This window comes from Pseudochaenichthys georgianus, chromosome 6 (assembly GCF_902827115.2).
Source record: "Pseudochaenichthys georgianus chromosome 6, fPseGeo1.2, whole genome shotgun sequence".
NCBI classification, from domain to species: Eukaryota; Metazoa; Chordata; class Actinopteri; order Perciformes; family Channichthyidae; genus Pseudochaenichthys; species Pseudochaenichthys georgianus.
This window is the reverse complement of record NC_047508.1, coordinates 92566-105452: the sequence shown is the minus strand read 5'-3', so window position 1 is coordinate 105452 and position 12887 is coordinate 92566. Positions and strand designations below refer to the sequence as shown.

The 12887-nt window shown below is 41.4% G+C and overlaps 2 protein-coding genes across 4 annotated transcripts in view; both read left to right on the top strand.

Annotated features, from left to right (window-relative positions):
• ppfibp2b (PPFIA binding protein 2b) overlaps positions 1-5777 on the top strand; it is a 91411-nt gene extending 85634 nt beyond the window's left edge. For all 3 annotated transcript variants that reach the window (XM_071203424.1, XM_071203423.1, XM_034085407.2), the window contains 6 exons: positions 751-862; positions 946-1034; positions 1261-1383; positions 1698-1823; positions 1899-2087; positions 4069-5777. In XM_071203424.1, the coding sequence (XP_071059525.1) occupies positions 751-862; positions 946-1034; positions 1261-1383; positions 1698-1823; positions 1899-2087; positions 4069-4212 (783 nt within the window). In that variant the 3' untranslated portion in view covers positions 4213-5777. The remainder of the gene's footprint in view (positions 1-750; positions 863-945; positions 1035-1260; positions 1384-1697; positions 1824-1898; positions 2088-4068) is intronic.
• Positions 5778-8728: 2951 nt separating this feature from the next.
• On the top strand, positions 8729-10161 carry rep15 (RAB15 effector protein). The gene is made up of 2 exons (XM_034084945.1): positions 8729-8992; positions 9616-10161. The coding sequence occupies exons 1-2, from the start codon at positions 8729-8731 to the stop codon at positions 10159-10161; spliced, it is 810 nt and encodes a 269-aa protein (XP_033940836.1).
• The last annotated feature ends 2726 nt before the right edge of the window (positions 10162-12887 follow it).

Below are 12887 nucleotides of genomic sequence, written 5' to 3'. Positions count from 1 at the left end.
TGTATTTAGTTTTTATATATAAAGAACACATGTTTATGTTTTATGATGTGGTGCATTCCTGTAATACTTAAGTGTCTAAACTGGCTCACATTGGTAGCGTTAACAGCTGGTTTCTGTGAACAGACTCAAAGCGACTCTGACGCAGGCTGCTGGGTCTGTAAATGCTGTGGCTGGTCTTCTTCTGACTGTGATTGGGTTATGATTGTGATTGTGTTCAGTTCTCTTGGGCCAGGACTCTCTTAGAAAATAGATTTGTATCTCAATGAGACCTATCCTGGTAAAGTAAAGGTCAAATAAGGAATACAAAAACCACAATAATAAATAATATAAATAATATTCAATGATTGAAAATTACGAAGTACCCTTTCTCAAGTGTCCTACTTAAGTAAGATGTTGAGGTAGTACTGGGTATTTTTATTGTATGCTACATTATACTCCATCTCATTTTTGATTGAATTACTTTACATATTCAGAATATTAGCTAACACAAAATATGAATCATCTGTTAAATAAACATTGACTTATAATAATCGTTAAGATATCCAGCAGCAGTATATAAAGTTATTTTAAAAAGCTCAAACTACTTGGTACTTTAAGTATATTTTGATGCTGATACTTGTATATTTTTACTTAAGTAAGACTTTGAACGCAGGACTTTTTCTTGGAACAGAATATTTAAACAATTAAGTATTGCTACTTTTAAGTATCTCTCAAAAGGTGAAGACATGTTTTCCGTCGCTGTGTCTCCAGGAGCCGGCGATAAAGAATCCGCTCCACAGGAAAAAGCTCCAATTGGCCATGAAGACGATCAGCAGCAAACAGCCTGATAAATCTGCAGAGCTCGATTACATCTGGGTCACTCGTACGCACTTCCAACACACACTCATAATAAAATATTCATCTGAAGTTGCCTTACTTTAAAACGGAATATTTTATGTGTCAAAGGTTGGCTTGATGACATCGGGCTCCCTCAATACAAAGACCAGTTTAGTGAAGGAAGAGTTGATGGGCAGATGCTGCAGTTCCTCACTGTGGTATGATTTTCAATATTCATCAAATGTGTGATCGAATAACAGCTGACTGGCACATTGCTTTAGAGGTAAACCAGGATTCATCACATTCTGGTTTATTTTCTGGATAACATAAGGATTTGAAACACATGTTTGCGCTATGGATTAAAGTATCATACCAGTAACTTTTATACTTTTACTAAATGCGTTTTGTCTGTTTTCTTTGTTGTACTTCTTCTTTTCTTTTCAGAATGAATTGTTATTCCTTAAAGTGACCAGCCAGCTGCATCACCTCAGCCTCAAGAGTGCCATTCACGTTCTTCACGTCAACAAGTTCAATTCCAACTGCCTCAAACGCAGGCCCAGCAATCAGGTAGGTGTGTGTGCTGTGTGAGAGTCCTGTTGTCTGGAAACAACACCACTCTGGCTGTCCATCAAGACTTTCAACTTTTATTAAATGATATTTTGAAATATTAATTTACACTGTTTATTCTACTTGTTCATTTGTTTTGTTACATTTGAGCATATTTGTTTGTGTGTGTGTGTGTGTGTGTGTGCGTGTGCATGTCTCTGTCTGTGTGTGATTGTGTGTGTGTGTGTGTGTGTGTGTGTGTGTGTGTGTGTGTGTGTGTGTGTGTGTGTGTGTGTGTGTGTGTGTGTGTGTGTGTGTGTGTGTGTGTTTTACAGAACCAGTTGGCTCCAAGTGAGGTTGTCCAGTGGTCCAACCACCGAGTCATGGAGTGGTTGAGATCTGTGGACCTGGCAGAGTACGCTCCGAACCTGAGGGGCAGTGGCGTGCATGGAGGGCTGCTAGTGAGTGCACAATATCACTTGTTTGTAGTTTATGGACATTCTCCAGAAAGCCTCCTAAATGTGTCTTTACTCTAGATGTTGGAGCCTCGGTTTAACCCAGAAACGCTGGCCATGCTGCTAAACATCCCACCGGAGAAAACACTGCTGAGGCGCCACCTAACAACCAACTTTAACAACCTGGTGGGAGCAGAGGCTCACCTCGAGAAGAAGGTGTACACAGAGGCAGTGGGGAACACCCCACTCAGCATCACAGCTAAAGTCAAGGTAATATAGTGCATGTGCGAGCAACAGTTTACAGTTTGGAATGGAACATGAAGAACTTGCCCCTCTCTTCCTGTATGCTGAAAAAAGGCACTTTAATCTGAGGTAAGACCTGGGTGTGCCATCACAGTTGAAGCTCCGAGCCTCGAAAGTTTGTTTAAGCCTCTGACAGCATTCTCTGCTATCACAGACTTACTTTGAAGTATGGGAGTGCTTTAAACCCTCCACTGTGGGTCCTTCTGTGCAGAATATTCCACCATAACACAACAATGTTGATCCAATCCTGAACTTGGACACTTGGAGAGAAAAACCTCTAAGACATATACATGTATTCACATATACTGTACTATGTACAGTAAATGCTTAAGTCTGTAGGGACTTGGCTTGGGCACCGGATAGTCAGACCAAGTACGGACTGTGGACTGTAATCTTGAGAGGTGCGCTGGACCCCCACACTGATTCCCAGGCACTTTAAAGTGTCTTCCCAATGCTTCCAATTCTAGGACGGTTCAATTCAAAGTGTGTAGTGCTGTGTGTGAATGTTAGGAAAATATCACTCGTCACCGGCTTTAGCTTCAATATCAGGATACATGTATTTATTATCCTTGCAAGAATGGAAGTAGTCATCGCACACAGAGGTTGCATGGGACAAATAGTTCTCCGAATAGAGTCCTTGACATGCCTTATATACAAGAGAGTGTTATAGTCACAAGATGAGAGAATACTGGTTCAAAGCAGTATTCTGACCTTGGTTCAGATTAGCTAAGGCCTGCGTAAGCAATTAACATGACAGTCACATGCCTATCTCTCTGCAGTCATATTCCTATCTCCCTAGGGCAGTGGTTCTCAAAGTGGGGCGCGAGAGACCAGGAGGAAAAATGGCTATAAAAAAATCATAATTTGAAAAATGATTGATTCGAAAATAATATGATGCAGTCCAGTATTATTACGGGTCTCTGTGTTTCATTAAAGCTCGCGAGAGAGAGAGAACGCACCGGTACCGGAGATCGTTGTTGTTAGCTTCTGGTGCTAGCGAGCTACGCTAACGGATATAAGGAGTTTTTTCAACAACAAAGTGGAGGAGAGCCCTCTCCCGTGAGACTGAGAGGCTCAGTGAGCTAAAGGACTCTCTCAGTGTTTAGATAGTTAACTTTAGTCTAAGTTATCTCAGTGGGTCTGAAACGTTTTGGTCACCATTAATATAAACAATTATTTCCGAGGCACACGTTTATAATGATCATTATAGTTATAAAAAAATAAGAGAATAATGAAAAACAGTAAAAAGAATAAAGTTTAAAAGGGTGATTTGTAAAATATCCATAAAGAAATAGTAAATCTGTTTACAGTTCTGTTTCATCTGGGTGTTGAGAGATGTATCCATAGATCTCTTCATTTTGCTCTCAAAGTGCACCAGATTGATGCTTTTAACTTCAATATTTAAAAACAAATCTTCCCGGGGGGGCTTGCCCACGGACCCCCCTATGTGAGGTCCACACACCACCTATAAAAATAGCACTTTACCCCTGCTTACACCTATATGCCTCGAGCCTTCATTGTAACTGTCACACTGTGTATATGCGTGGGGAGTGTTGCAGTAGAACATTCCACTGTAGTGACTGGTACATTAATGGGAAACCCTAAATGTTTGAGTACCCTCTATGAAACGTCAAGCACCCCAAAATAAATCTCGGCGCCGCCACTGAGCCCGACTTTTTTTTTTTCTCCAAAGCCCCCCTTTGGAGAAAAAAAAAATGTTTGAGAACCTAGGGGCCGTGTCATCATGTTTAATCGTTGAACATAGCTATCATGTGTTCAACACATTGTCTCATGAGCTTCTTCTATGTAGTCATACATCCTGTTACGTACACAGCTACGTAGGGCCTTTGTTATCATGTGCTACTCTGATATTAGAAGAGTACATTCAGTATTTTCCCAACAGTGAAGATTGAACGTCATGTCCTTTTTTCTTCTCTTTTATTTGCAGCCAAAGAAGTTGGGCTTCACTAACTTGACTCATCTCAGGAGGAGACGGCCAGATGAATCCAAAGACTACGTGTGTCCAATAGCGTTGTCCTTGCCTCGGTCAGGAGTGCCTGCAGTGAACGATGAAGTGCAGGTGCAGCCCTAAGCTGGCTTCATGGGTCTGAGCGCAGTCCTGGACCGAGAGTCAGACTGCCCCAGGGCCCGGGTTGGGATGGACGAGAGCAGAGATGATCAATTGCCAAGATAACAGTTGTGACAGCAACATTACAATACCAAAGCTCTTTCTATCAACCATCAGCCGTCACTGCTTCTGAACCCCACCCTGTGCCTTACTAGCAGTGTTGGGTGTGACGCGTTACAAAAGTAACGGAGTTACAGTAATATATTACTTTGTGCTGTAACAAAGTAATATAACGCATTACTTATGACATGTGGGTAATATATTACCCGTTACAATGCTCAGTAACGCAGTTACAACACATTTTAACCCGAAATTAAATGGTGTTTTGTTTTTTAACAATGTACTAACATAGCGAGACATTCCGACACCAGACAAATTGTGCGGGTAGATTAGTAAACCTGGTGTTTACTCTTCAGGCTTCGCGCCGGGATCTTCGGGGCAGTTGAATGTTATGCACCCTCTATTCAAAAAAGAGAACGGAGCGAAAAATACTAACAACAAATTGTGTCAGGTGCGCGTGACCTGCTCCGCTGCGCGTGCATCACTTCCAAAGTGCTTCCACAGCAGTGACACACATCTGTGGATAATCATTTATACAAACATGGTGAAAGCAGCCATCACTAAACGCCAGCAACACTGCATCTACTGCAGACCGTAGCAACAGGTCGGATGGGGACATCACGTGACCCTCCGCTGTGGACACTAGCTTACTCCCGCCTGACTCGCCGCCCTCAACCCCGGAGCAGCACTCTTCGTTGCCCGAAACTACGCCGCCCCTCTGCGGCCCGCGGGTGCCAGCCAGGATACCACGGCAAAACAGAGCCTGCCCAGGTATATCTAAACAAGTACCCGCCTGTACAGTGGGGTTAGGTGGTCATTTTGCAGCTCGTGGTATACAAATAGACAAGGGCTAGAATATTCATGTGTAAATAGTGCCATATTCTGCCTGCCTGTAGAAATGTTGGGTCAAAAATAATGCATACAATAGCACAGATGCCTTCACCACGAAAGATCTCATATCCCAAGCTTATCAACAAGCTAATGCTGCCTATCATGACGGGTGAAATGAGACAATTCATCTCCACCTCACTCGCCGACCTCCACCCACACGTGTGCCGTGATGTAACGCATCCCCATCTCTCCAGATTCCACCCACACGTGTGCCGTGACGTAACGCATCCCCACCTCTCCAGATTCCACCCACACGTGTGCCGTGACGTAACGCATCCCCACCTCTCCAGATTCCACCCACACGTGTGCCGTGACGTAACGCATCCCCACCTCTCCAGATTCCACCCAACAAATGAGCTAATACAAAGATCTCTTGTAAAGTATTGAGTGATTTTATTTTATTTGTGCCCCAGCAACAGATGATTATATGCGCTAGTTCATACCATCATTCTGTCATGTGGTTAAGAAACGCTGTGCAATATTTTCCTTTGTGTGTGTCATGGCAGAACAAATACTAGCATGTTTATTTTGTAGTCATTTTCATATACGCTGTAATAGTACATGTATTGTAAATAAAACCTTGCTCCGTAAAGGAAGCTTACAGGTGTCAATGATTCAAACCATTTAATACAAGATCACGTGTGTAAAGTTGATTAATTAAACAAATAAATGTCATGCATACCATATGAGGAACTGTATAGACTTCAGGAAGTAAACGCATGTGCTGTTTTCGGGGTCTCCCTATTCATACATTTTAAAAGGCAAATGAATACACATTCCATAAAGCGAAACCGATGTCTGAGTAACCTGCTTCCACCACGACCATCATAATTCTCATCATCACCATCACGTTGTCCTGCTGTCATGGCTGCGCTGCGCTAGCTGCTAAATACCACACGGCAGAAACACGCATCACTCCAGTCAGTAATGTATTACAGAAGGGATGACTTGGTATAGACTGAAGCCAAGGTGTGTGTGTGTGTGTGTGTGTGTGTGTGTGTGTGTGTGTGTGTGTGTGTGTGTGTGTGTGTGTGTGTGTGTGTGTGTGTGTGTGTGTGTGTGTGTGTGTGTGTGTGTGTGTGTGTGTGTGTGTGTGTGTGTGTGTGTGTGTGTGTGGGTGTGTGTGGGTGTGTGTGTGTGTGTGTGTGTGGGTGTGTGTGTGTGTGTGTGTGGTGTGTGTGTGGGTGTGTGTGTGGGTGTGTGTGTGGTGTGTGTGTGGTGTGTGTGTGTGTGTGTGGGGGTGTGTGTGTGTGTGTGTGTGTGTGTGTGTGGGTGTGTGTGTGTGTGTGTGCAGCATCGCCCTCACAGCAGCTGCTGGTTATGAGTTAGTTATAAACAACTCTCTTTCTGAGAGAGAACCTTTATAGCGGCAACGAGAGAGGAACCTGTGCGCTGGTATCTCACTTGCTGTAATACGTCTCGGTTCTTCTGCTCCTGCTGGGTTTGCTGAAGTCATCTCAATACTTGAACCCTGAAGGCTTTGGATAACAAAAGGTGAAACCATGTCTTGGTAGTTTCCTAAATCCACATCGCTGGTTTAGTGTTGGGATCAGTTGGATACAATGCACCAAAGGCACAGGTGTATGTTATCATGATTGAGTTGTGTGTTGTGCAGGCTGCCTAATGGCTGACTGACCAAGGAAGTGAAGGTCATTCATAAAGGAAGAACTACTTTGTTGGGTATACTATCTGGATGAGCATCTGTTCTGTAAGTTTCTCAGTGTGATCTTGTTGTGTATTTGTAAGATATTACTGCATTCTATAACGTTTCATTTAGCTCTTTCTCCAAAGTGACTTACAATAAGGATGATGCTGATGTGAAAAGGCTGAATAGGACACAAACCTATTTAAGCCATGTTACTTTGTTAAAAGTTGTTCTATTATTTTAGGAGGGAAATATTCAGTGGAAATAAGTTTTCATATTATAAGTTATATGTTAAGATACAATAGCTAAAGACTTTCGACCCATGAAACGTTAAAGACGAGACAGTGAGTCACTGGAGATGATGGGCGCTCCTTAGTAAAATGCCATCTAAAGATATCTTTAAACAAAAGGCAAACATTAGCATCCAACAATTGAACAGTTAATCTGTCAGGTAGGGTCATATATGATGTGCTAACCAAAGGAACTTTAGCAGCTTGTGAAGGTGGACCTGATGGTTGGAACAATTCAGTTCCATGGATATTATCCATTTCAGAAAAACAGATATGAGGAAATGTTGAAACAGTGTAACCGATAAAATAATTTGTACATTTTAAATATGAACTGTCCCACATATTTTGGTCACAATTCTGAATAAATAAAGCTGCACTACCATCATCTACCTGGAGAGCTTGTTAGCTCATTGTTTTGGAACGGCCACAGTCCTTACTGTTATGGTTTACTGCAATGCTGCGGTCAGCCTTGTTCCTACCTCAGCAGCTGGCAGCTGTTTTCAGAGCCAACACTTCTGACAGACATGCATTAGTCCTAATCAGCTGCTCAGCACCAGAAGCAGGCAGACATAGTCAGTAGCGAGTCACTATTTGGAGGATATGATGGAGCTCTAGAAGCCACAGAACCAGTTTATGTTTCTAAAGCGCTGAACAATAGCTCCCCACTGCTCCTACTACTAGGATGGGTTCAATGCAGAGGCCACATGTCACTGTGTGCTGTGTGCTCTGCATGTGTGACCCTTACAGAGGGGTTCATCCTCTTATTCTGTCTTCTAAAGAGTTGGAGCTCAAATAAATCTGTGTTAAAGATACATTTATATCAGGGCTTTGTATTGGCAAGATTCTGGGTAACTATTAAATATGTACCCTTCTGCAAGGTGATAGATTAAGATTTTTTATTTATAATTCAATGTAATCTTTCATAATAAAAACACAAATACAATGTTCTTCTTATTCTCTAGCGTGACATTAAAATATAGAGCCAAAGGTGAAGCGGCTGAAACCCATGTTTTCTTCTGTGCTTCCTTCAGAAAGCCATTTGTTTACTCATCAAACCCTTCAGGGTCACCAAGGTGAACTGGTAAGATGAGTCTTTGTGTACCTAGCCTTATACAATGTGACACGTTACAGGCACCACACCCTTGTCACACAGGGTCCTCTCTATTCTACTGAAGGTTCAGTACATGTCAGGAGACAAGACTAAGCTTCACAGCACCATTCAAACACTGCATCTCAGATAGGACTGGAGCAGAAGGCAGGGAGTGTACTTGGAAATACAGAAACATCTAGAGCATCCTGGTGAGTATCTGCAATAATTTTGTATGCGTTTTTTTCTAAATCAGATTTCAGACCTTGTAATTTCTACTATATTAGCACATTACATAATTGGACAGAAATGGTGTACATTTCTAATGTGCAACATGGATACACGGTTGCTCACTGTGAAAGTCAGTTGGAATGGTTCCATATTGTGGGACAGAAATAATACAGATGAGGATTTTCTTTTTTACGCAAAAACTCATGGAACAATCAATATCTTTCCAGGGTACCAGGGACACCACCCTCTGATCTCCCATCCTCGCATTAGTCCACTATGGGTCAGGCAATCAGCAAACCAACCAACCCCCAGAACTCCAACGTGTCTTTAAAGCGCAGCTCGCCCAGCTCCAACGAACAGAACATGGCCCCTCGACCAAGCATCTTCTCCACATTAAGAAGGCCCCTCATCACCAAAACCAATGATTTCATACCGCTATTCAATGATTGCATCTCTGCCGCTGCATCCAGAACACGAGAATACCTCCTTTTCAAAGACCCAGAGGACAAGTTCCAAGCAAGCTCTGAGGTGCTCACCCAGGTAGGCCATCCTTTGAAAGCTGTGATCTTAACAATCTTAGACCTATAACCATTACCGGTCACACAGATAGTGCACTTACATACAGTATATTGAACTCTTTGCTGCTGGTTCTCTTTCGGCTTCAATAACCCAGCATTGCAGAAATCCAAACATATTCAGGGATCAGATCATTTATTTCTCCCAAGAACCTGCCCTTTATACTTAGTTGATTTGATAACTGTAACACCTTGCACCTTGGCACCAGTAAAGTAATCCTTCCAGCTCAGCCAAACTATACTGCTAAGGTTTGAACTCTAGGAAATCAAGTCAGGGCTTCTAAACTATGAAATTAGAATCAGGGCTGCAAACCATTTTGTGTCTTTCAATTCGCCTTTGAAAAAAACTGTCTTTTAGATTTGTATTTTTTATTTATGTCTTGTGACATTTTGTGTTTTTAATTGTGTGTTTATTATTGTTGCTGTTACATTCTCATTATTATCTGTTTAATCATAATGGACTTTGTAACTATTTTTTAGAAGTGCTATATAATAAAGTTAACTATTCTTAAAATCTATACTTAAAAAACCTCTTTAGAATTCAAAAATGTCTTTGCGGTGGTCTTTAAACATCTTGCCCTTTAACAGGTCTTCCTAATGACCTACATCTCTCAGAGTGTCAGCCTGAACATGACAGACAGATTCAACTGCACGGCCATGACGCCTGAGCAACGCATCCTCTTAGGGCCTGACTGGGTCTGGGCCATGCTTGAGAAGCCCACCAAGAACCCTCGGATCCAGATCGCTGTGCAGGTCCTACACCTCCCTGACAGGGAGGCTGCCGAGGAGAACAACATCCCCCAAGAGGCCTGCACCGAGTCCATCCAGATTGCGCAAAAGGAGTCCAGTAACAAGACCACATACGAGAGACTGGTGGACTTCTGCACATCCATCGGCAAGGACTGCTACGCCCTCTTCTTGTTCCTGGGAAAGAAAAACGACAAGGGGAATATCTACGGAGTCCTCAGCAACAACTTTGAGGCTGCAATCGGAAAGTGCAACAAGATTGACAGAGCTTTTATCGAAAACTTCTTCAAAGGCTCGAGGTATCTGCATACACCTCCAGGAATGATGCAAGCAATTGTAACCAAAAAGGAGGGAGACTCTCTCACTCTCATGGTTAAATTCAGCTAAAACAAAGCACCTTTAACGTTGTATAATAACATGATACATTGATATGTAGTAAAACCTTACATGGTACACTTTATTGACAGAGATGTTGGGTTTGATATAGTATAATGCCTTTGAAAGAAAATGCCTATGACCTTTTCAGTGTGATAACTTCACTACATGATAACTGGATAGAAAACAGGGAAACAAGTGGAATTATCTCTAAAGCACCAACCTCATGATAACGGTTTGGCAGAGGGTCACAACTAGCATTTGGAATGATCTATACCTTTTAAAATGAATAAAAGCTGCAAATCACTTAAATGTTTTCATTACAAACTGCTGCTTTAAGAGGTTTTGAAAAGAAAAACAACTTCACTTGATATTGGAGGGAAGGCTCAAATGAGACAAACTAATTGTAAGACTCACAATGATAAATGTTACAAGATTAATACAGATGTGTTTACCGGCATGCAAGTGAAAACACATCTGTATGTTAATAAAATCCCAACCTGGTGTTGAAAGATTGACAACAATAACAGCAACGTAGTGTCTCACCAGTTGGCTGCTTTTGGCCCACTTGCATATTGCTTATAATCAACCTGAGCTACAAGTTGCGTTTAGGCAATACTGTTAACGGTTTGTATTTACTCCGAAATGTGTATTTAAGCATTAACCTGAGTATATTTGCTTGAGGTACATTTTCTTGTTGTCTTTGAATTAGCATTGCAAATTGTAATGGATTTAAATAAAGTTTGAGTCTTGCATTTCTGTAAAATGGTGGCATTGTTTTGGGATTAGTAGAAAATAAACATGTTAATGTAGGGGCTGATGAGTCATTGTTTTACACAAACAAAACTAACAGAGACACTAACACTCCACTTCTTATTTTTCTGACGACTTTTAACTTTTACTTCTTACATTTTTAACAGAAATACCTGTACTTTCTACTTCTTACATTTTCAAAACAGGTTTGTTACTTTAGTTTTTTTTGTCATTTTAATTTCATGACTTTAACACTTTACCCAGGATAAAAGCAACATAGTTGCACCTGCAAGGAGAATACAGAACAGCTGGTGTTTGAATTCGTACATGAACAGTTTTATGATATGCCCCGTCTAAAACACGAGTGGATCTGACTTTAATTACATTTGACTCGAGTGTTTCGTCAACTTAATGTGTTGCTTAAAATGATACTTCTGCATCCAGTCTGTGACGCTGAGTGTTGCACGGCCAGATACGGATCAGCTGACTCAGATCAGGAGATATGTGATACATTATGATGTGATTGATGATGTGAATGTGATATGAATGATAATGGGACACACATCGACGTATGCACTCACAGTGCCGCGGGCTGTACATAATGTTACTTTGATCCAGTTACGGATATTTAAGCAAGCTTTCTTAATGCTAATGTTATAATAATAGTATATATATAATAGTCAGATTGCTCTGAAGATGGGAGGTGATATTCTATTAATTTTCACGTTCACACTGTGATTTTTGCCGGCCGTCTTTCTGTATTTCCTTTATCCTGTAATATGACTTGATAGATTTAAGCTCCGCACACTGAGCTCTGATTGGTGAGATCTACCCTGGTAAGAAGCGAACCAGCGTCGTAGGACCGGAAACCCTGAGTTAACCCTGAAGTTAACTCGCTAAGTGAAAATCCGGCTTCGTAGTACAGGCCTCAGGTCAAAAGATTTCCATTGCCATTTCTACACTTTAGAATCAGAATCAGTTTTATTACCAGGTAGGATGACACATACGAGGAATTTCACTTGGTGGCATGGTGCATATATAAACATAAAACAAAAATTAAAAAAACACTGATAGAGAATTATTTTAAGAACACTATAAAAACATTAAAAAATAAGATAAAATATAGTAAAATAAAATAAAGCAGTATTTACATTGAAATATAATGGAATAAGCTTTGTGCATATGACAATAAAACCTTTGAATCTTTGAATCTTATTTATCCACACACACTCTGCTCTGATCTCACGTCCTGTGTCCCTTTAGGCGGTGCAGCGCTTCATGTCTCTGGAGTGTAAATGTCACAGGGTCAGCGGCTCCTGCAGCCGGCTATATAAATAAACATTGATTGATTGATTGATTGATTGATTGATTGATTGATTGATTGAATGTGACCCTTCCTCCACACATTCCGATGGCCAATTCGTTTTAAACACAGGACAGCATAGGCAACATGGGGGGTGGGGGCTGGTGAATGGTCTGGTCAATGTTTGTAAACACAATCCCCAGGATGTGTCCTAATCAAACCAAAAGAGAAAATGCAGATATCATTCTCTCTCTCGACTCGCTGGTATCTCGAGCTGAGTGCTCATTGGTGTTCATACTGCTACAGGCTGGGCTGCTGTGTATATCTAGTGTATTCATACTGTACCCCTCCTCACTGTTTAGTCATCATTCAAACATTTACACCTTCCTTTTTTCTCATCAAGAGGTTGAAAAAGATTGAGTCCTATGTTTCCAATTGGTTCCCAAATCTGAACATTGACCAGTGGCATAAGATCAGCAGCCGGGTAAATGAGAGGGAGCCCCCGAAAAACAGATCCCAAAATAGCGTCCTGGTTTCCGCAGCAGATAGGCCTACAATATACGGTGTCTGTTATGTCAGTTATTTTAAATAAAACGTTGAAAACTGAACTTGTTTCCTCTTTTTATTTTATTTATCATTTTCGGGACGGGGAGACGTGGAGAGACGTGTGTGATTACAAATT

What these genes read in the sequence shown, in the direction of transcription:
- rep15 (XM_034084945.1), top strand. Translation starts at nt 8,729, where the DNA reads ATGGGTCAGGCAATCAGCAAACCAACCAACCCCCAGAACTCCAACGTG. An exon ending in GCTCTGAGGTGCTCACCCAG is followed by an intron (nt 8,993 to 9,615) that starts GTAGGCCATCCT and finishes GCCCTTTAACAG; the next exon opens with GTCTTCCTAATGACCTACAT.